General features: G+C 41.9%; 1 protein-coding gene across 1 annotated transcript in view; it reads left to right on the forward strand.

The window, feature by feature from the left end:
• The first annotated feature begins 10389 nt into the window (after positions 1-10389).
• The window catches only part of LOC110526033 (uncharacterized), a 34331-nt gene continuing 20582 nt past the window's right edge, over positions 10390-24138 (forward strand). Inside the window, exons 1-5 of the mRNA XM_021606624.3 lie at positions 10390-10703; positions 19057-19182; positions 19339-19491; positions 21647-21727; positions 21947-24113. Coding sequence (XP_021462299.3) covers positions 10623-10703; positions 19057-19182; positions 19339-19491; positions 21647-21727; positions 21947-24113 — 2608 coding nt within the window. The 5' untranslated portion in view covers positions 10390-10622. The remainder of the gene's footprint in view (positions 10704-19056; positions 19183-19338; positions 19492-21646; positions 21728-21946; positions 24114-24138) is intronic.

Genomic DNA, 24138 nt, shown 5'->3' on the forward strand with positions numbered 1-24138 from the left:
CGTCATAGTTTTTATTTAATCTTTATTTTATTTATATTCAGTACGAGTCAACAGTTTGGACACACCTACTCATTTTATTTATTTTTTACTATTTTCTACATTATAGAATAACAGTGAAGACATCAAAACTGAAATAACACATATGGAATCATGTAGTAACCAAAAAAAGTGTTTATATTTTTGATTTTTCAAAGTAGCCACCCTGTCTTGATGACAGCTTTGCACACTCTTGGTATTCTCTCAACCAGCTTCACCTGGAATGCTTATCCAACAGTCTTGAAGGAGTTCTCACATATGTTGGCTGCTTTTCCTTCACTCTGCGGTCTGACTAATCCCAAGCCATCTCAATAGGGTTGAGATCAGGTGATTGTGGAGGCCAGGTCATCTGATATAGCACTTTCCTTCTTGGTCAAATAGCCCTTACACAGCCTGGAGGTGTGTTTGGTCATTGTCCTGTTGAAAAACAAATGATAGTCCCACTAAGTGCAAACCGGATGGGATGGCGTATCGCTGCAGAATGCTGTGGTAGCCATGCTGGTTAAGTGTGCCTTGAATTCTAAAAAAAGCACAGACAGCGTCACCAGCAAAGCATCCCCACACCCTCACACCTCTTCCTCCATGCTTCACTGTGGTAACCACACATGCGGAGATCATCTGTTCACCTACTCTGCGTCTTACAAAGACACGGCGGTTGGAACCAAAAATCTCAGATTTGGACTCAGACCAAAGGAAGATTTACACCAGTCTAATATCCATTGCTCGTGTATCTTGGCCCAATCAAGTCTCTTCTGAATAATAGGAAATGTGAATTATGAGCGTTGAAATGATGTGACTTGAACTCAAAATGTAATATTCCTGTAAAGGACATGATAACATATCTTGGAATTAAAGTTTGCAAAGATCAAAAAGAAAAGGACAATTTAAATGTATCTCCTATTGTAGATAGGGGAGGCAGCGTAGCCTAGTGGTTAGAGCGTTGGACTAGTAACTGAAAGGTTGCAAGCTGACAAGGTACAAATCTGTCGTTCTGCCCCTGAACAAGGCTGTTCCTAGGCTGTCATTGAAAATAAGAATTTGTTCTTAACTGACTTGCCTAGTTAAATAAAGGTAAAATAAAATTGTAAAGAGATTTAACTCCCGGTTATTAAGAGATCGTAATTGTACCTTTATCCAAATCTGAAGGTTTGTCCAGATTAGTTTATACTTCCCTTGCCTTAGATGTTCCTTTGTCAGTAACTAAAATGGTTGATACACAATCATTTAAATTGATATGAAGAATAAACCTAATTGTTTAAGAGAATAGGTTGTATATAACACCCAAGGTGAGTGAGTGTTGAATGCTCTAGATTTTAAAACCTCTAACAGAATCTTTAAGATCAAAGAGATCCAAAATGATCGAAGAAATAATGATTGCATTTGGAATATATTCCCTAATTTAATATTCCAACAGGTTGGTGGTCTGGAGCTCTTAGTCAAATGTAATTTTGATTTGGGTAAAATCACTATTAAACAGTCACTACAAAGATACAGTTGCCGGAAAAAAAACTTGGTTGCTGGAGGCCAATAAGGCCAATGGTGACTTTAAAACAGTTAGAGTTTAATGGCTGTGATATGATCAAATGGAGGATTGATCAACAACATTCTAGTTCCACCACAATATTAACTTTATTGATAGAGTGAAAAGAAGGAAGCCTGTTCAGAATACAAATATCCCAAAACATGCATCTTGTTTGCAAGAAGGCACTAAAGTAATACTGCAAAAAATTTGGCAAAGCAATTAACATTTTGTCATGAATACTGTCACATCTGCTCCTGCTACGCCCTCTGGTGTTCATTACTCCCCCTGTACACTCTCTCTCTCTCCCTCTCCCTCTCTGTGTGATTGTGTGGTTGGAGACAGGTGTGCTGGAGTCAGAGCAGATCCCTACCAGCATAATCAAGGCCTCTACAAATACTCAGTCCTGCCACTACCTCTCTGCCATTTGTAATCTCTGCTCAGTCAGTTCATGATTCTAGCCATTTATGATTATTCAAGCTCCTGTTACGCTGCCTGGCCCTCTTTATCCTCTCATTGCAGTTACCGCTCTGGCTCCTGTTCCACATCTCACCACCTTTGCTCTGGATTTTACTCCCCACCACTACCTTCGATTCCCCTCAGGACCTATTTACCCTGTTCTACTCGGCTAACTCCAACCTCAGTCTCCACACCTGTTTTTTCTGCAACTCATCCGAGCTTCCCGGAGCTGCACTCCATATCTCCCTGTGTAACAACAAATATTTTGGTTCATTCATCCCTGTTTCCTCATCTGAGTCTGCTCTTGGGTTCCCATGTGTCGCTCCACTTAACAAATAAAGTGTTTGGGTCAAATCCAATAAAACAAATACTGAGTACCAGTAACGACTGGGAAGTTTTTCAGGATAAAAAATACATGGCGCTAAGCACAGGCAAAATCTGGTTCAGTCTGCTTTCCACCAGACACTGGGAGTCTAAAACACAAGTCCAAATATATATTGGCGTTGCTTACCAAGAAGACAATGTTCCTGAGTGACCGATTTACTGTTTTGACTTAAATCCATGTCACGTCTACTCCCGCTCCCCTCACTGGTGCTGGTTGTCGCCAGTTTATTCATCTTAATTACGCACACCTGCCAACTGGCAAGAGTCTTTACTGACATTTTTAACCTGTCCCTGACTAACACCATGTTTCAAGCAGACCACCATAGTCCCTGTGCCCAAGAACACTAAAGTAACCTGCCTAAATGACTACCGACCCGTAGCACTCAAGAAGTCTGTAGCCATGAAGTGCTTTGAAAGACTGGTCATGGCTCACAACACCATTAACCCTGAAACCCTAGACCCACTCAATTTGCACACCACCCCAACAGATCCACAGCTGATGCAATCTCTATTGCACTCCACACTGCCCTTTCCCACCTGGACAAAAGGAACACCTATGTGAGAATACTATTCATTGACTACAGCTCAGCGTTCAACACCATAGTGCCATCAAAGCTCATCACTAAGCTAAGGACCCTGGGACTAAACACCTCCCTCTGCAACTGGATCCTGGACTTCCTGATGGGCCGCCCCCAGGTGATAAGGGTAAGCAACAACACATCCACCACGCTGATCCTTAACACGGGGGCCCCTCAGAGGTGCGTGCTCAGTCCCCTTCTGTTATCCCTGTTCACTCTTGACTGCATGGCCAGGCATGACTCCAACACCATCCTTAAGTTGGCCGATGACACAACAGTGGTAGGCCTGATCACCGACAACGACGAGAGGAGGTCCGTGGGGCGACGCACAATTGGCCTAGCGTCGTCCGGGTTAGGGAGGGATTGGTCGGTAGGGATCTCCTTGTCTCATCGCGCACCAGCGACTCCTGTGGCGGGCCGGGCGCAGTGCGCGCCAGCCAAGGTTGCCAGGTGCACGGTGTAGCCTCCGACACATTGGTGCGGCTGGCTTCCGGGTTGGATACGCGCTGTGTTAAGAAGCAGTACGGCTGGTTGGGTTGTGTATCGGAGGACGCATGACATTCAGCCTTCGTCTCTCCCGAGCCCGTACGGGAGTTGTAGCAATGAGACAAGATAGTAGCTACTACAACAATTGGATACTACGAAATTGGGGAGAAAAAGGGGTAAAATAAAAAATAAAAAAACATCTATGGCAAGACCTGAAAATGGTTGTCGAGTAGTTATCAACAACCAATTTGACATAGAATGATTTTTCTTTAAGAATAATGGGCAAAAGTTGCACAATCCAGGTGTGAAAAGCTCTTATAGACTTAACCAGAAAGATTTAAAGCTGTAATCGCTGCCAAAGGTGCATCTACAAAGTATTGACTCAGGGTGTGAATATTTATGTAAATGAGATATTTCTGTATTTCATTTTCAATAAATTTGCAAAATGGTCAACTACAAAAAAAAAAAATTTTGTCACTATGGGGTATTTTGTGTAAAAATCTATTTTATCCATTTTGATTTCAGACTGTAACAACAAAATGTGGAATAAGGAAAGAGCTGTGTTAGATTACCCATACTCACATACTGTATACTACACACAATTATTAAGGTGTATATACTATATACAATTAGTTCAATTTAGTATACTGTAAACAAACAATATCGTTTCAGTTGAAAGTACTAGAGCTTCACCTGTCTACCGGAAGTTGACGCTGTTGCTATGCAACCTCTTGCTAGCTTATTAGCATAACAAATGACTAGCTAAGCATTTTATAATTTCGGTTGTGTTTGTAAATTCAATCTGGAGTGCCAGCGTGCCTTAACTGGCTAACGGTGGCTAGTTACTTCCAAAATAAATTGAGAACACCTCACTTTACTCGCCCCAGCACAGCTGGTTAGGCTGTTTTTCATGTTATCCAGAGCGTTGGTGACTGTAACTGTGCTGCTGGCAACAATTCTTTACACTTTTTTTTGCCGACGTTTACTGACCCAGACCATATTTAACAGTGCACGAGAGTGCTCTGAAATCAGAGTAGACAGCCAGAATTAACAATGTCCATTGAAAGCACAATGACTCTACCACCTAGCTAAGAATTATGTGAATAATCGAGTCAATAAACGTTGGTTAGTTAGTTAGATAGCAGATGGTTAATATACTGCCTGGCAAGTTCGATGTATTAGTATCCAACTAACATTAGGTAACTAGCTAACATACCGGCACATACTGCTGTAATGCTAAATGTAATAACATACAGTGGGGCAAAAAAGTATTTAGTCAGCCACGAATTGTGCAAGTTCTCCCACTTAAAAAGATGAGAGAGGCCTGTAACTTTCATCATAGGTACACTTCAACTATGACAGACAAAATGAGAGAGAAAAAAAAAAAAAAAAATCCAGAAAATCACATTGTAGGATTTTTAATGAATTTATTTGTAAATTATGGTGGAAAATAAGTATTTGGTCACCTACAAACAAGCAAGATTTCTGGCTATCACAGACCTGTAACTTCTTCTTTAAGAGGCTCCTCTGTCCTCCACTCGTTACCTGTATTACTGGCACCTGTTTGAACTTGTCATCAGTATAAAAGACACCTGTCCACAACCTCAAACAGTCACACTCCAAACTCCACTATGGCCAAGACCAAAGAGCTGTCAAAGGACACCAGAAACAAAATTGTAGACCTGCACCAGGCTGGGAAGACTGAATCTGCAATAGGTAAGCAGCTTGGTTTGAAGAAATGAACTGTGGGAGCAATTATTAGGAAATGGAAGACATACAAGACCACTGATAATCTCCCTCAATCTGGGGCTCCACGCAAGATCTCACCTGTGGGGTCAAAATGATCACAAGAACGGTGAGCAAAAATTCCAGAACGACACCTAGTGAATGACCTGCAGAGAGCTGGGACCAAAGTAACAAAGCCTACCATCAGTAACACACTACGCCGCCAGGGACTCAAATCCTGCAGTGCCAGACGTGTCCCCCTGCTTAAGCCAGTACATGTCCAGGCCCGTCTGAAGTTTGCTAGAGAGCATTTGGATGATCCAGAAGAAGATTGGGAGAATGTCATATGGTCAGATGAAACCAAAATATAACATTCTGGTAAAAACTCAACTCGTCGTGTTTGGAGGACAAAGAATGCTGAGTTGCATCCAAAGAACACCATACCTACTGTGGCGCATGGGGGTGGAAACATCATGCTTTGGGGCTGTTTTTCTGCAAAGGGACCAGGACGACTGAAAGGAAAGAATGAATGGGGCCATGTATCGTGAGATTTTGAGTGAAAACCTCCTTCCATCAGCAAAGGCATTGAAGATGAGATGTGGCTGGGTCTTTCAGCATGACAATGATCCCAAACACACCGCCCGGGCAACGAAGGAGGGGCTTCGTAATAAGCATTTCATGGTCCTGAAGTGGCCTAGCCAATCTCCAGATCTCAACCCCATAGAAAATCTTTGGAGGGAGTTGAAAGTCCGTGTTGCCCAGCAACAGCCCCAAAACATCACTGCTCTAGAAGAGATCTGCATGGAGGAATGGGCCAAAATACCAGCAACAGTGTGTGAAAACCTTGTGAAGACTTACAGAAAACGTTTGACCTCTGTCATTGCCAACAAATTTATTTTTTGTGAAGAATCAACAACAAGTGGGACACAATCATGAAGTGGAACGACATTTATTGGATATTTCAAACTTTTTTAACAAATCAAAAACTGAAAAATTGGGCGTGCAAAATTATTCAGCCCCCTTAAGTTAATACTTTGTAGCGCCACCTTTTGCTGTGATTACAGCTGTAAGTCGCTTGGGGTATGTCTCTATCAGTTTTGCACATCGAGAGACTGACATTTTTTCCCATTCCTCCTTGCAAAACAGCTCGAGCTCAGTGAGGTTGGATGGAGAGCATTTGTGAACAGCAGTTTTCAGTTCTTTCCACAGATTCTCGATTGGATTCAGGTCTGGACTTTGACTTGGCCATTCTAACACCTGGATATGTTTATTTTTGAACCATTCCATTGTAGATTTTGCTTTATGTTTTGGATCATTGTCTTGTTGGAAGACAAATCTCCGTCCCAGTCTCAGGTCTTTTGCAGACTCCATCAGGTTTTCTTCCAGAATGGTCCTGTATTTGGCTCCATCCATCTTCCCATCAATTTTAACCATCTTCCCTGTCCCTGCTGAAGAAAAGCAGGCCCAAACCATGATGCTGCCACCACCATGTTTGACAGTGGGGATGGTGTGTTCAGCTGTGTTGCTTTTAGGCCAAACATAACGTTTTGCATTGTTGCCAAAAAGTTCAATTTTGGTTTCATCTGACCAGAGCACCTTCTTCCACATGTTTGGTGTGTCTCCCAGGTGGCTTGTGGCAAACTTTAAACGACACTTTTTATGGATATCTTTAAGAAATGGCTTTCTTCTTGCCACTCTTCCATAAAGGCCAGATTTGTGCAATATATGACTGATTGTTGTCCTATGGACAGAGTCTCCCACCTCAGCTCCCACCTCAGTTCATCCAGAGTGATCATGGGCCTCTTGGCTGCATCTCTGATCAGTCTTCTCCTTGTATGAGCTGAAAGTTTAGAGGGACGGCCAGGTCTTGGTAGATTTGCAGTGGTCTGATACTCCTTCCATTTCAATATTATCACTTGCACAGTGCTCCTTGGGATGTTTAAAGCTTGGGAAATCTTTTTGTATCCAAATCCGGCTTTAAACTTCTTCACAACAGTATCTCGGACCTGCCTGGTGTGTTCCTTGTTCTTCATGATGCTCTCTGCGCTTTTAACGGACCTCTGAGACTATCACAGTGCAGGTGCATTTATATGGAGACTTGATTACACACAGGTGGATTGTATTTATCATCATTAGTCATTTAGGTCAACATTGGATCATTCAGAGATCCTCACTGAACTTCTGGAGAGAGTTTGCTGCACTGAAAGTAAAGGGGCTGAATAATTTTGCATGCCCAATTTTTCAGTTTTTGATTTGTTAAAAGAGTTTGAAATATCCAATAAATGTCGTTCCACTTCATGATTGTGTCCCACTTGTTGTTGATTCTTCACAAAAAAATACAGTTTTATATCTTTATGTTTGAAGCCTGAAATGTGGCAAAAGGTCGCAAAGTTCAAGGGGGCCGAATACTTTCGCAAGGCACTGTAATACAATTGCTGGGACTGCCCAGGCAGAGCTTCTGACTGACGTATACTATGGTGCATTCAGTTGATTGGAACCTCTCCAGCGCACAGAAAAATAAAGGATGGTTACTTAAAATAATTATAATAATAATAAACAACTACAACAAAAAGAAACAAATCAGAATAACAAATCAAATTATCTCTTGATAACTCCATAAGGAAATAATTGTATCACATAAGGTAATGGTAAAAAAAAAATAGAGACAGCTCTCTCTCTGTCCTTCTCGTGGTCCAAATCACACATAGGACTATTTATAAATTATAAACGTTTTCCTAATTATTTTTCTTTACATAGCCAATAAAAAAAACTATGTCTCCCTGTCTTCCAAGTGAGGGTGATCATGCCTCACCAGAAAGTCAGAACAGAGTTCAAAGGTCAGTCAGCCTTATTAAGTGAGTGTTTATTTTCCTATAGCTCAGACACCATTTAAAGATATTTCAAACATTATCTGTATCAGATTTACATTGCGGTTTTCAGTACAGTTCTTCTAATCAAGATAATTTATGTGTGCAACCAAAACTCTGACTGTAGAAACTTTAATTTGTGTACAGCATCCTTTCTAACATGGGAAAAAAAACACTAAAACCAAATAATAATACCCCACACTTCTAAATCGAACAGAGTATTAACTACTAACAAATATTAATTAATTGGTGGGTTGTGTGTGGATGCTGGCATGTGTAGCAAAAATCGTAGGGAAAACACAAACAAAATTGTTACTATGCCTTCTGCTCAAATACTGTATACTGGAATGCAGCCCTGGGACAATTAAACTGGAAAAATTATTGTTGTTGTCTAGAAAATATTGCATATCTAAAAGATTAAAAGAAGTATCATATAAACTAATTCACAGAGTGTACCCTATAAAGACCATTATTGTACACAGACTCAAAATTGCTATTGATGACAAATGTGTGTTTTGTGGTTTTGACCCAGAAACTATTGACAATTTATTTGGGGACTGTTCTCATGTCAGAAGATTGTTGATTGAGTTAGAATACTTTATTTTAAGGGAAACTAATTTTAATGTTTATTTGGAAAACTGATGTTGTGTTCTATTTTGACCCAATTGATACGGACCCCAATTTCCTTTTAATTGTTAATTTGATTATTTTTTTAGATTTGTGTAATCTATTTGTGGAGTACTTACCTTTCTTAACTAAATCCAATATACCAGTAGGGTAGCGTTTAGGGGGCCCTAACTGAGATTTCGTTGGGAGAACCCCCACCTCACAGGCTAAGTATTTAACTGACCACAGTCTTGACCCAAGAGAGAGAAATGTATGTTTGAGAGTTATATCCTGCAATTCTACACATTTTGCACCTTGTGTATTCTACTATTCTAACAGTAAGCTGAGACCAGTGGTGCAAAGTACTTAAGTAAAAAATACTTTAAAGTACTACTTAAGTAGTTTTTTTTAGTATATGCACTTTACTATTCATATTTTTGACAACTTTTACTTTTACTTCACTACATTCCTAAAGAGAATGATGTACTTTTTACTCCATACATTTTCCCTGACACCCAAAAGTACTCGTTACATTTTCAATGCTTAGCAGCACAGGGAATGGTCAAATTCACACACTTATCAAGAGAACATCCATGGTCATCCCTACTGCCTCTGATCTGGCGGACTCAATAAACACACATGCTTTTTTTGTAATTGATGTCTGATTGTTGGAGTGTGCCCCTGTCTAGCCATAAATAAATAAAAACAAGATAATTGTGCCGTCTGGTAGGCTTAATATAAGGAACAACAAATTATGTATACTTTTACTTGTACTTTAATACTTAAGTATATTTTAGCAATTACATTTACTTTTGATACTTAGGTATATTTAAAACCAAATACTTTTCGACTTTTACTCAACTAGTATTTTACTGGGTGACTTTCACTTTTACATGAATCATTTCTATTAAGGTATCTTCACTTTTACTCAAGTATGACCATTTAGTACTTTTTCACAACTTGTTGAGACCCTGACTGAGTTCCAAATTAATTATTTTTTTTATTAAAAAAATGGACTGTAGTGTTTTTGGAAATTGATCTGCGGGCCGCCAATTTAGTTGGCCATCCCTGTGCCAGACCACTGAGGTATAATTTAAAAAACGGTAGAGTATGAAGAAACTGCTTCTGTTCAGAAATCCCCGATCACTCTTTTAGGCGATATCATGGCGACGTTGGGGTAGTCTAGCGCATGTGCAGGCCGTCAAAGCCACTCCTTCGATATAATGTCGTTTTTGACGATTTTTAAATTTTTAATTTCACCTTTATTTATCCAGGTAGGCTAGTTGAGAACAGGTTCTCATTAACAACCGCGACCTGGCCAAAATAAAGCAAAGCAGTGCGACACAAACAACAACATAGAATAAACATGGAATAAACAAACATATAGTCAACAATACAATATAAAAAGTTTATATACAGTGTGTATAAATGAGGTAAGATAAGGGCGATAAAGGCAATAAATAGGCCATATTGGCGAAATAATTACAATATTGCAATTAAACACTTCAGCGATAGATGTGCAGAAAATGAGTGTGCTAGTAGAGATACTGGGGTGCAAAGGAGCAAATGTGTCAGTATGTCACAAGGTTGGGGCAATGACATGTTCAAATACTTAAGGCATTGGCTCGAATCTAGCCTTTGGATTTCTAGAATATGAACAAACTAAGGAATAATATCATACCCCCCTAACCCCGGCCTGGTCTGCTACGCAAGCGTTCGCGAAAGTCTCACGATGTTGCACATCTGGGTATGGGACACTTTGTGATTTATGCCAACGGTCTTTGGTCCAGGCCATAGATTGGTCCAGACTTCGGTGAGGGCGGAGTTCAACTCTGAACCTATAGATCATTTAGCCGGGAATAAAAATACCACGTGTCCCCGCCCCGTCTTGTTCCATCAGTGCACGATTCACATAAAAAAAAATAAAAAAAATCCCCGCAAAGAGCAAGAGTTGTTGCTAAGATGGCGGCGCGGTGGGGAGCAGGCGAGGCGATGTTAACTGCCTGCAACATGGATTTTTTCTCTACAAATACACTGGACGAGGTAAAGTACAATGATTTGACACTTATGTGTTTTTTATTTGGTATCACGCGTGTATTTCTGCTGTATGTGAATGTCTCGTGTGCTGGGAATAATGCGCTGGGAAAAAGTGACACGTGGATAAAATCACTGCTGCACAGACGAATCATGGCATGGTTATTAGCAGATGGTAAGGTTACAACTAAGGTATATTTATACGTAGAATGTTTTCATGGGTGTTTTGTTAACTGCTGCATTAGTTAGTATACAAACCTTCTGAAGTAGCCGGCTAGCTAAGTAACGCATTGCTAGCCGGGATAATGCCCGGATGTGTGGTTAGCTGTAGACAACGTGTTTTTAATGTTGGCTTTAAATGTGTTGAATTTAGTATTTGATTTAATTGTTTACTATATCGGCCAAACAAGGCAATGAACATGTAGTGTAGTTATCTTAAGGCCATTTATGAACGTACGAATTTAGTCAACGTAAAACCACATGGATGACTAATAGGGAGTTGTCCAGATTGTTTGGCTAAGATGAGGCCATTGACAACTAGCTGGATATCCGTATAAAATCGTGACAAGTCGATGTCTGGCAATTTGAACATCGTATAACCAAACGTGTTGATTGAATAAACGTGTAAAGGCAATCTATATGCGTCATGTTAACGGATGTTATTTTGGGCCTAGCTTTAAATTCTGTCTCAAGATGATTCATTCCCACGTGGTTGTAAATGTATGACGTAAACCTTTCAATGAAACTGCAAAATCGTGAATTGAAGTATATAGATTGTCAGTGTAATGTACAAAATTGGACATGATCGTTAACCTCGTTTTACAGTTCAATGGCTGCAGGTACGTTGGCTTGAGAAATGGTTTGTAATGGGTGAACCCCTGGCTACACGTGCAACCTTGTTTTAGACAGTAATGGCACACCTTTGGGCGATTGGCAACACTTCTCTTTTAACCCGAGGTTGTATATGAGATTGTAATATTATTCCCACTACCATGTTCATTAACATGAGCAACACGTGGTGTTCTCTTGTTGACTCACTAAAAACCAAAAGCACTAGCTACGTTTTCTCGGTCAACCATGAAGCATACCAGTCTGTGTATATTTCAGACAACGGAGTTGTATTTGAGGAATTATTAGCACAGATGTGTATAAAATACATTCCTGTCTGGAATCCACGAGGGTAGCAACGGTCTTTCCTACAGTGGAGCCGCGTTTGTTGTAGTGCAACACGTGGTAATGAGGAAGGAGATCCCCTTTGGGCGAGGTGCGTGGTAGCAACATTTCCTACTGCGCAGGGTCAGTTACTTGTGCATGGACTGAACGACACGTGGGTTGCAGATGGTAGATTGCCCAAACATTATCTCTCCTAAATACTCGACAGCTTTATAGATTAGGAATGAGGTGTATGTATTTTATTGCAGTTGATGTACCTATTTGATTTCTCCCCATAAATGGAATGCAAAGTGCCCAAGTCTGTCCCTGGCACCCTTTACGTGATGGTGGGTCTTGTGTAAGTGGACGGTAGTGAACACAACTGTCTAGGTCCTGCCATAAGAATACCTTTTAAATGAATATAATCCATCTTGTTTGCTGCTGAAGACTTCACTGTCCTCCCAACATGAACAGCATACTGTTCACCATGATAAACATGTTTATTTTTTTCCCTTCTTCCTTGGGACATCACACTTGGACAAGGGGCCTAGATACTAGGCTACATTTATCTCTACAGTGCTATGATGGCCTGGCCCAATGTAACATTATGTATGTTGGAAAGCTTCCAAAGATTTCTCCTCTTTAAGGCTGTGCTGCTGCAGGGTAAGCTCAGATGGAGACTGATCTTCATAAGTGACTCACTGCCTTCTGATTTGAAAGGACAGAGTATTGGGTGCTGTGTGGTATTTAGTTTGTGGGTTTGATTTTATGATCGTTTACATGCAATTCTGACATCTGGGCTATATGATGTTGTGAACCCCCTGCCTGAGGCAGATTCCTTGTCAGGGTGCCTCACTGTAGAAGACACACTTCCCACCCAGTCCTAGTTCTAAAGACACACAGGTACCCCTCTCGCAGGCACCACCCGGACTTTAACTTCAGATTCTGGGGCAGTTGGTAATTTGCATCGGAATGCTCTCCCCGGGGCTCCTATCCTTGTCGTGTTTGTCCTGCTAATATCAAATCAGCCCTAACCTGCTTCATCGTCCTGTTGCGTAACATTACCTTGTTGTGCTAGTGTGTAGGTAGTCCCAGGGTGTGACTATTTGTCGCATATGCTCCTAAATATTTTGCTGTGCCACCTGGAATTCTGAGTTAAAAGCATTGTGCCTAAACATTTGTCTATGATTAAGCTTCACTGTACTGTTTCTGAATGACAGAGAACTGAGCATATATTTGTAACTTTGTAGAATGCGCCAGCGAAAACTGGTTTCTGGTCCAATTAGTTCAAAAGGTATGACCCATGATACCCGCTGAACTAGTCTTCCTATAGCGCATGTGTCAAACTCATTCCGTGGAGGGCTGAGTGTCTGCGGGTTCCGCTCCGCCTTTGTACTTGATTGATTAATTAGTCGCTAATTAGTAAAGAATTCTCCTCACCTGGTTGTCTAGGTCTTAATTGAAAGGAGAAACCTGCCGACCCTCTGCACTCCATGGAATGAGTTGTACACCCCTGCTATAGCGGATTGGCTGACAGCATTTTACTTTCATAAACCATGTCACGTGGTTTAATTAAACTCCTCGAGTCGTTGGTAGTTAGCTTACGACCTGGTAGCTTTACCAGTATATCCAAACATTTGGGTGTCACAGAAAAGGAGATAATTGAATGGCAGATCTCTTGCATGTTGTAGCTCAAACTTGACTTGGAGACGGTGTACAATTTTCTATGTAATGCATATCAAAAGGAAAATAGTGCTTTTACAAAAAGTACTTTTTGTATTTTCAATCTATTTGTATCAAGGTTTTTGAATTTTGTAATAAACAAATGCATTTACAGGATTCAGTATCAGTTTCTAGTGCACATGTGCTTCAGAAGTAGCTGGAATTCATCTAGGCTAGGGATGTAACGATTCACCAATATGCATTAGTGTTGTCACGATAGTAGGGCTGACCCTATTTAGGCAAGTGTTTAAAAAAAGTCGCAGTTGCAAAAAAATATTTGTGCAACGCGTGTCTGTTTCGTCTCAGTGGACTAATCCATTGCGGAGGCCGCAGGGATGGCACAGTGTGGCTAAGATGCACAAGGCGCATTCCTCTAGAATGCGCTCTCTCCCGCCGTTTAGTGCGTATTCATTGTTTCACAGCTTAATTGTGAATTGTTTGCCCTTTGTTATTGTCTATCAATTCCCCATTACATAGATTTTATACATGGATCATACATTTACCGCTAACCCTTGGCCTACGATTTCAATGCCCCGCAGTGCTCAGTTTCACTCTAGGACACCCACAAGCCTCGACTCGCCTGAAGGTCCCCGTTACCAGTTATAACAATTTGTGTGTGTGCATATTAGTTTAAGAAACTTCTTTGGCCCGACCCGGACGACGCTGGGCCAATTGTGCGCCAGCCTAATGGCCGGTTGTGATGCAGCCCAGGATCGAACCGACTCAAACTTCATTTGTCACATGCGCCGAATACAAAAAGTGTAGAATTTACCGTGAAATGGTCACTGCCAAGCCCTTAACCAACTGTGCAGTTCAAGAAGAAAATATTTAAAGTAGACTAAAATAGAAAGTAACACTAAGAATAACAAGGCTATATACAGGGGGGCATCGGTACCTAGTCAGTGTGCGGGGGTACAGGCTGGTTGAGGTTCTGTACATGTAGGTGGGGACGAAGTGACTAACCAGGGTTTGTAGTGATGCCTTAAGCACTGAGGTGCAGTGCCTTAGACCGTGCCACTCGGGAGCCCTAATATCTTAAGGGTATCTGCTCTCAACCACAGCTGTAAACACCGTCCAGTTCAAAGTAAATGGCACAGTTCCATATATGGCAATGGTCTATTTGCATATAGGCTTACTGCAGCACGGATTGTTTATGGGGCACAGGTCTGTAGAGTACGGGCTGAGTCATGTACTATAGAATCCTAATCCGTGTTCTGCCTACAACAATCTCTTGCATAGTTCTTTTTCTCGGTATGTTGCATTGGAAGTAGCTGTGTCGATTCGATCACAATAGCCACAGTCAAGCGAACCGCTGATAGTGTTAACAGGGAAAACTCTAAAGTTGAGTGAAGTTCAATCTTGTGCAACTCCCTGGTGGGCTGATATTCCGCCTGCTCTCTGCAGGTGGCTACTGCTATTTGCCGGTGGGTGCGTCAGCTTAGAGGAAACACTGCCTACACGATACCAAACTTTTACTAATGATACGGTACCAGACCAAGTATGCCGATACGGAAAATGTCAGTGGCCTGGCGTCCTGTCCCAGACACATCCCCGTTTCTCAATGTCATGCACATGTGCTACACAAACCTGATTCACACTTTTCTATACAACTCATAGATTTTTGCTTCACACTAGAGGTCGATCCATTATGATTTCTCAACGCGGATACCGATTTTATTGGAGGACCATAAAAGCCGATGCCGATCTTAAAACTTACTTTTATATATATTTGTAATAATGACAATTACAACCATACTGAATGAACACTTATTTTAACTTAATTATAATACATCAATAAAATTAATTTAGCCTCAAATAAATAATGAAACATGTTCAATTTGGTTTAAATAAGGCAAAAACAAAGTGTTGGAGAAGAAAGTAAAAGTGCAATATGTGCTATGTAACATGTATTCCAACATGTCTCAACATTCCTTTATCAGCCTGTGAACATATACACTACCAGTCAAGAGTTTGGACACACCTACATATTCAAGGGTTTTTCTTTATTTTTACTATTTTCTACATTGTAGAATAATAGTGAAGACATCAAAACGATGAAATAACACCTATGGAATCATGTAGTAACTACAAGGTCGACCGATTATGATTTTTCAACGCCGATACCGATTATTGGAGGACCAAATAAGCTGATACCGATTAATCGTCCGATTAAAAAATATATATTTGTAATAATGACAATCACAACAATACTGAATTAACACTTATTTTAACTTAATATACATGAATAAAAATCAATTTGGAGAAGTAAAAGTGCAATATGTGCCATGTAAAAAAGAAAATGTTTAAGTTCCTTGCTCAGAACATGAGAACATATGAAAGCTGGTGGTTCCTTTTAACATGAGTCTTCAATATTCCCAGGTAAGAAGTTTTAGGTTGTAGTTATTATAGGACTTCTTCTATTTATGTTCTTATAGGCACTTTAGTATTGCCAGTGTAACAGTATAGCTTTTTTCCTTCTCCTCGCTCCTCCCTGGGCTCGAATCAGCAACACATCGACTACAGCCACCCTCGAAGCAGCGTTACCCATGCAGAGCAAGGGGATCAACTACTAGAAGGCTCCGAGCGAGTGATGTTTGAAATGCTATTAGCTAGCCATTTCACTTCGGTTACACCAGCCTAATCTCGGGAGTTGTTAAGCTTGAAGTCCTAAACGGCACTGTATTTCGGAAAGTTGTAGTTTCAACGATTTCATTGAAGATATCATGGCGAATAAATCAGGTAAGGCGAAAAAGTCTAAAGTGAAAGTGAGACAGATTTTTTGTTTGAGGAATCTTGGAGTGTTATGATTCAAACGAACTGAGGAGCTGTTTCTGCAAGGACAGGACTTACTTCTGGACGGGTAAGTGCTAATGCCGTTTTATGAAATATAAAATGTATATATATTATACATTTTAAAAAATTTTTTTTTGCAATGGACTTCCAAGGGGTGTGTTGGTTTGTGTGTATATATACAACAATGGCCGGAGTTGAATGGAAAAGCACTTCACCTTAGTGACTGTTCCCTCTGCTCTAAACAATACATATGTTTATTTTATGTGATAAAAGGCTCATACAATACAAATAATGTTTTAAATGTTTTCTTTCACAGTGATAGCGACTCCGACTGGGAGCCCCCGGTGCCAAGCTGCCCGCTCTACCTGTGCCCCCAGTGGTGTTCATATGCCACAGTTCATTACTGCAGGCATGGCTGCCTCAGGGCCAAAAGGGCACAGCATGGAGGCGTCGTTGTGTTCTGTGTCGCATGAAATGCACCACTTGTTCAGTTTGCCTTACATCAGAAAGAGACTGCTATGGGACATGGCACAGGCAGCAAAATATTGTGACGATTGTGACTTCCAAGGGGTGGACTGTTATTATTTTTTAAAATATTTATTTTGTAATATTAAAAAAAAAAAAAAGTTAGAATTCCTTTTTGATATGTTGTATATTGTTATTTGCACTGCTGTATATAGTTATAGGTCATTTCACCAATTCGGCAACTTGTGTGGGACACCTGGGTGACTTCATGCTAAATGTCACGTAGCTCACCCATTCCTGACGTTATTAGTCTGAAACTTTGCACACCTACAGTTGCCCTCTAGTGTTATCCATCAAAATTATATCCAGCATCCTATCTGACTGTGTGGCTATTCTAGTACATGTGAAAGATGATACTACAACAATAAAAAACAGAAAACGTATGCTCTTTTTTCTTCCACCAGATCTACTGTGTTATATTCTCCTACATTCAATTAACATTTCCATAAACTTCAGAATGTTTCCATTCAAATGATACCAAGAATATGCATATCCTTGCCTCGGGCTGAGCTACAGGCAGTTAGATTTGGGTATGTCTTCAGGCAGAAATTGAGGACAAAGGGATGCAGCCATAATAGGTTAATGAGATTCACATCTGCAATATAGGCTATATCTCAATTGGTTTAAAATCGTGGATCCTAAATTGTGTCCATAACTTAAGTAAATGTTTTTATACTTAGCCATTAGTGGTAGGCCTGCTCTCCATGTGTAGGTTTGAGAGGAATGGATCCGGGTTAAAGTAATACATTCCCAGCCGATCAAAGGGCAAGTTGAAGCTATTGATCACTACTGGATATATTGCTTAACGGGATGATATGACAACAGCCAGTGACAGTGCAGGGAGCCAAATTCAAAACAGAAATCTCATTAAAATTCCTCAAACATGCATGTATTTTATACGGTTTTAAAGGTAATCTTGTTAATCCCACCAGTGACCACAAACGATTGTTAGGTCACCACAGAAAAACAGCCATTTTTCCAGCCAAAGAGGAGTCACAAAAAGCACAAATAGAGAAATGAATCACTAACCTTTGATCTTCATCAGATGACACTCATAGGACGTCATGTTACACAAGACGTGTGTTTTGTTTGATATAAAGTTCATATTTACATCCAAAAATCTGAGTTTACATTGGCGTGTTATGTTCAGTAATGTTTTGCTTCCAAAACATCCGGTGATTTTGCAGAGAGCCACATCAATTTATAGAAACACTCATAATAAACATTGATAAAAGATACGAGTGTTATGCATGGAAATTTTAGATCCATTTCTCCTTAATGCAACTGCTGTCAGATTTCAAAAAAGCTTTACTGAAAAAGCACACCATGCTATAATCTGAGTACAGAGCTGAGACCAAAACATACCATACAGATACCCGCCATGTTGTGGAGTCAGAAGTCAGAAATAGCATTACATATTCACTTAACTTTGATCTTCATCAGAATGCACTCCCAGGAATCCCAGTTCCACAAGTGTTTGATAAAGTTAATTTATGTCCAAATACCTCTTTGTTCATGCGTTTAGTTACAAATCCAAATTCACGAGCGTAGGCCAGTCAAAGTCTAATTGCATTACAGTCGTAGAAACATGACAAAGGATGTATAGAATCAATCTTTAGGATGTTTTTAACATTAATCTTCAATGTTTCAACCAGAGAATTGTCTTTAGAAAGGGAAAGGAACACAGCTACCCCTCACGGGTGCCTGAAACAAGGTTCTAAATGCTGTTGATATCTAGTGGAAGCCTTAGGAAGTGCAATATGACCCCATAGACATTATTGGATAGGCAAAGACATGAGAACCAACCAACTTTAAAATCCAACCAGGAAGTGGGAAATGTTTCTCGGATTTTTGCCTGCCATATGAGTTCTGTTATACTCAGACATCATTCAAACAGTTTTAGAAATGTCAGTGTTTTCTATCCAAATCTACTAATAATATGCATATTTTAGCTTCTGGGACTGAGTAGTTACTCTAGTGACTCTGGTCACTTTATTCATCCAAGCTACTCAATACTGCCCCCAGCCATAAGAAGTTAAACAATGCATGAAATATGAGTTACAACTTGTACGGGTGTTGGCGCAAGTGGTCGATTTCGGATCGCTTTGACTTGTTGGGTTTTGGTTCTTCAGGCTTACTGACCCATACTCTCCCCGTTTCTCCCCATCAGGCGGTGATCCTCCATGGGGGCCTGTCTAGTGACAGTCTGGAGCTGGAGACAGGAGAAGCTCTGGAGGCCCTGTGCTGTCTGGACCCCTCCATACTGTCCATATTTGAGGATACAACCACAGGAGAGGTAAGGCTCAGAACATAGTTCAAATCGCTTCCTGTTTCCTATATAGTGCTCTACTTCTGACCAGAGCCACTTATGTAATTTAACTTTTTGCTAACTGTATAATAGTTCAAATTTAACTGAATTGTGAAAATGTATTTAAAAATATATTTTTCTCAGAATAAAGTTGGACTTGATGAGGATAACGAGGCGACGCTGCTCACAGCTCTGACTGAGATCCTGGATAACGTGGACAACGAGAACCTGTCCCCCTTCGACACACTGCCAGACTCTGATTTACTGACTGCCCAGAAAGGCCGGGAACACTCTCCGGTGAGTCCCACATACAAACTGAACTTATCCCTATTTGACATGCTGCACAACTCTGAACATGTAAAGACAGACTTTGTTAACTTGCGGTTTGAGGTGAAGAACAAATTACTTAACTCACCACCACTATTGAACTTTTCAATCAGAAATACTATCATATCCCCCAAATAGGCACATTTATAAGCCTACATTTTCGTGACGCCAAGTAGCCTAAGACTACTTATGTATAGTCAGGTGAGCATCCTTACTCAACATTGACAGGAGAGCTACAAACGCGTCGTAATCCGCATTTCAAACTGTCATTTTGTGAGGTGCAGCCAGGAACTTGTACTTTACAATGGCCTGTGGTGGGGCCAATGAACGAGGATTCTCCATCGTTTAAATCTCCAGTTTGGAACATTTTGGCTTCCCAGTAGATTACAACGCCGATGGACAGTTTTGGATAGAATATTAACCTCTCTGGGATATGTGGGACGGTAGCGTCCCAACTGGCTAACATCCAGTGAAAATGCAGAGCGCCAAATTCTAATAAATTACTATAAAAATTAAACTGATGAAATCACACATTCAATATGCCAAATTAAAGCTACACTTGTTGTGAATCCAGCCAACGTGTCAGATTTAAAAAATAATAAAACATGCTTTACGGCGAAAGCAAACTATGCTATTATCTGAGGATAGCACCCAAGCAAACAAACACAGCCCATCATATTTCAACCCTCCAGGCGTGACACAAAACGCAGAAATAAATAATTAATGCCTTACCTTTGACGAGCTGCTTCTGTTGGCACTCCGATATGTCCCATAAACATCACAAATGGTCCTTTTGTTCTATTAATTCCATCGAGATATATATATATATATATCCATATCCAAAATGACCATTTATTTGGTGTGTTTGATCCAGAAAAAGACCGGTTCCAACGTGACTACAAAATATCTCAAAAGTTACCTGTAAGCATTGTCCAAACATTTCTAACTACTTTTGTATTACAACTTTAGGTATTTGTTAACGTAAATAATAGGTAAAATTGAAGACTGGGTATACTGTGTTCAATACCGGAGGAAAACAAAGTGTAGCCAGCTTTCAGGTCACACGCCTCTAACAAAGAGTACACTTCCCTCTACCCTCATTCTGAACAGTGTTACTTCTACATTTCTCAAAGGAAAAACCTCAACCAATTTCTAAAGACTGTTGACATCCAGTGGAAGCGATAGGAACTGCAAGAAGGTCCCTTAGAAATCTGGATTCCCAATGAAAGCCCATTGAAAAGAGTGACCAAAAAAAAAAAAAATCTGAATGGTTTGTCCTTGGGGTTTTGCCTGCCAAATAAGTTCTGTTATAGTCAGACATGATTCAAACAGTTTTAGAAACTTCAGTGTTTTTTTCCATCCAAATCTACTAATAATGTGTGAATCTTAGCTTCTGGGCATGAGTAGCAGGTAGTTTAATTTGGGCACGCAATTCTCTATCCTAGAGCAGTTAACAGTATGTCGCCAATGCTCAACGAGAATAACATACGCCACTACCAACACCTCAAACATCTTGACACATTTACGCCGTCATCATCCCAGTTATTTCTACCACCGGAGCAAGACGGAAATGGAAAATAACACCGCTTCGTCTCCAAGCAGCCTTTCTTAGCTGCCTCTGACCGGGCCAAAGAAATGACAGGAGCGATTTATAACCGCAGATATACGCACAACTCTTGCTTAACTAATTTACAGCATGGTGGTGTCACCAGTACTCCATCACACTTTTCAAATGGCTCATACACTAAAAGGGCATTGTCTTTTTCACAATTGAAGTGTTCCAACCTAATGTGGAAGTGCATATGAAACACAGGAAAATCACTTGACTGCAATAGGCCTTTGAATAAACAAACTACAAGAACTGTTGTCATTTCATTTTCTCGCTGTACCGAAACCAAACCGTGACCCTAAACTGTAATGCGTACCAATGGTTTGGTGAACCGTTACACCCCTAGATATAACTGTATACACGGTGGTGTACTTCGTAGGGCTCAGATGTACCCAGCTCTAGGAAGCAGGGCTGTCTAAACAAATAAGAAACTGGTGACTGTTCCAATGGCCTTTAAAAACAAATGTAAATGCCTAACTCGCTGTTTCGTCCTGTGTTTTTCTTCTGATATTGTAGCTGAGGAGACTGCTTTGCTTGTCCCACTCGTCTCCAGAGAGTGAGAGACCCTGCAACACGCGACAGTTCTCCACTGGGAAGGTAGCACAGTTTCTAGCGTTAGCTCCATTTTCATATTGACATGTGCATAAGTCTTCAAAGAAATCATGAGACTTACTGCGGTGAAGTGCAGACACACCAAAAAGTCTAACTAGTGTGAAAGTCTGCAGATGCAGGTGGTCCAGCTGATGTTTTAAACCTTCAAGTTGGACAGAGGAATGCTCCAGACGTTAACCCAATGTTTCCCCTCTCTTTATCTAGAGTCTCCCCAGGACACAGGAGTCTGTCCAGAGGAGTGACGGAGAGGAAGAGGACGCAGAGGCTTGTTCTCCCTCCCTGAGCCCAGACAGACAACCCTCGTCCCCAGAGCAAGAGCTCCTGACCTGGGGTGGCCTGCCTCTGGAGCAGCACATGGATGGAGAGAGCATGTCAGTGAGTCTAGGAGAGCTGGTCAGACACATGCACCCCTATTGCATGGCAGTGTGCGTGGAGGATGAAGGGGAAGAACGGCTGCTGGCGGAGGAAGGGATACTGCTGGAAGTGGTCGAACATGGAGAGCATGGCGAGACTATATTTGCCATCCCAGATATGGGCATCCCTTATGCTCATCTCTCTCTCTCCTTGCCGGGAGTAGAAGACTCATTCAAAGCGGAGCAGAGGGTTCCAGATGAAATTTCTGAAGCGGATATGTTGGAGACGCCAGAGTCTGAGTCGGCGAATGATGTCGTAGTTGATGATGACGTAGCAAAGGTGGCTGGCCCTTCTGACCCTGCCGAGACCCTGAGGGCAAAAGCAAGTGGTGAGAATGTTATCTACAGGAGACCAAAGGAGGAGACTGTAGAAAGATGTCTGTCTCGAAGGAAAAAGAAACGGAAAAACAAAGTGAAGCGTTCACCTGCTGAGGTCACCCCTGAACCTGCCCAGGCAGAGGGCAGGGTCCTGAGGAGCGCGTCCCATAGGGGCGCCGCCCAGGAAACTTCGGCCCGGAAGCCCATCAAAGAGACGACCAGACCAGAGAAAAAGGACAAAGAGACGTTTTCTTCTGCCATATCTATGGCTGCCCCCGAAGCCCCAAAACAGAAGACGAGAGCAACACATGCTGGCGAAACACAACACGTACAGCGACAGAGCCATGTGGAAGTCACAACCTTAACACTATCCACACACCCCAGCGTTAAGGTCATCCCCGCCTCAGACCATGTGTTGAAGGTCATGGCCTCTGACCTGTTGCCAGTGACTATGACCCCAAAGAAACTCCCCCAAACAGCCACAGGCTGCGAGAAGCCTCAAAGCCTTCTAGCTTCTGCAGCTAACCCAACAGCCCCCCAGGCAATGACAATCAACCCTGCAGCACCCCAGGCGCTTAACCCAAGTGAACGACCTGTGTCAGTGGCCCCCCAGGCAATAATGCAGTCCAACAGTGCCTCTCTAGCGGCCCCCCAGGTGATCCCCAAGCCCATTAAGGCCTCCCAGGCTATTGAGCCCAAGCCTAAGCCCCTGTCCCTCCAGCAGTACCGGCTGCTGCGGCAGCAGAAGAAACCGGCCCCCTTAGAGAGACCAGAGGACCAGAGCACCAAGTGGCCCAGCCTCCCTGATGCCCCTACCGAGTTGCCCCCTATCCCCTGCCTCCCCATCCCCTCTTCCAGAGACCCTCGTCGCCCCCACCCCTCCCCAGGGAAAACTGAGGTGGAGGTGAAAGCGGCCTGGCAGCCCATGGGACCAGGAGCACCTCCTACACCTGAAGCTCTGCTTGTGCCTCCTGCTTACATGCTGGCCTCCAAATCATCTTCCCCAAGCAAGGCTTCTAGTGCAAATGCATCCCCTATAACCCCTCCCCAGCAAGCGGCTGTTCCTACTCAACAGCCAGCTAAAGCTAGCCAATCCCCCATCTCCGTTGTGCCTTCATCCAGTACTGTGAGTGTAGTACCCCCACCACCCCAGAACCCTTTTGTGAAGCGTAATATACCCCAGGCCCCCCATCCTGCACTCACGAACCCCCTGCTCCAGTCCCAGCTACCCTCCAAGACTGTGGTCCTTATCAAATCTCAGAGCTTCAGTGGAGCCTCTTCTAAAACCACTACAGCTGCCAACAGGCCCGCCCTAATTGCTACTATAGCCCAAAAACCAACCCCTGTCGCTGGTGCTCTACTTGAGAAAACTTTCAACTGCACCACCAACGCTGCTGCTGTTTCTGTTCAGAAACCTACCCCTCCTTTGAAGGTGGCTACTACTCTCCAGAAGGGAGTAGTAGTTACTCTGCCCCGGCCTAAGATGCCTGAGCTGCCTACAGTCACTCCTGGGTCTACCCCAGCCAAACCCTCCACCACCCAGTCCTCCAAACCTGCAGTGAGGTGTACTACAGCCCAGGAGGCCCCCAAAGCCAAGAGCCCTACTCAGGAGCTGATAGAGGCATTCACCAGTGAAATTGGTGAGTGGACATACTGGACATATAC

The sequence above is a fragment of the Oncorhynchus mykiss genome, chromosome 1 (genome assembly GCF_057628025.1).
Source record: "Oncorhynchus mykiss isolate SJ-2025 chromosome 1, ASM5762802v1, whole genome shotgun sequence".
NCBI lineage: Eukaryota > Metazoa > Chordata > Actinopteri > Salmoniformes > Salmonidae > Oncorhynchus > Oncorhynchus mykiss.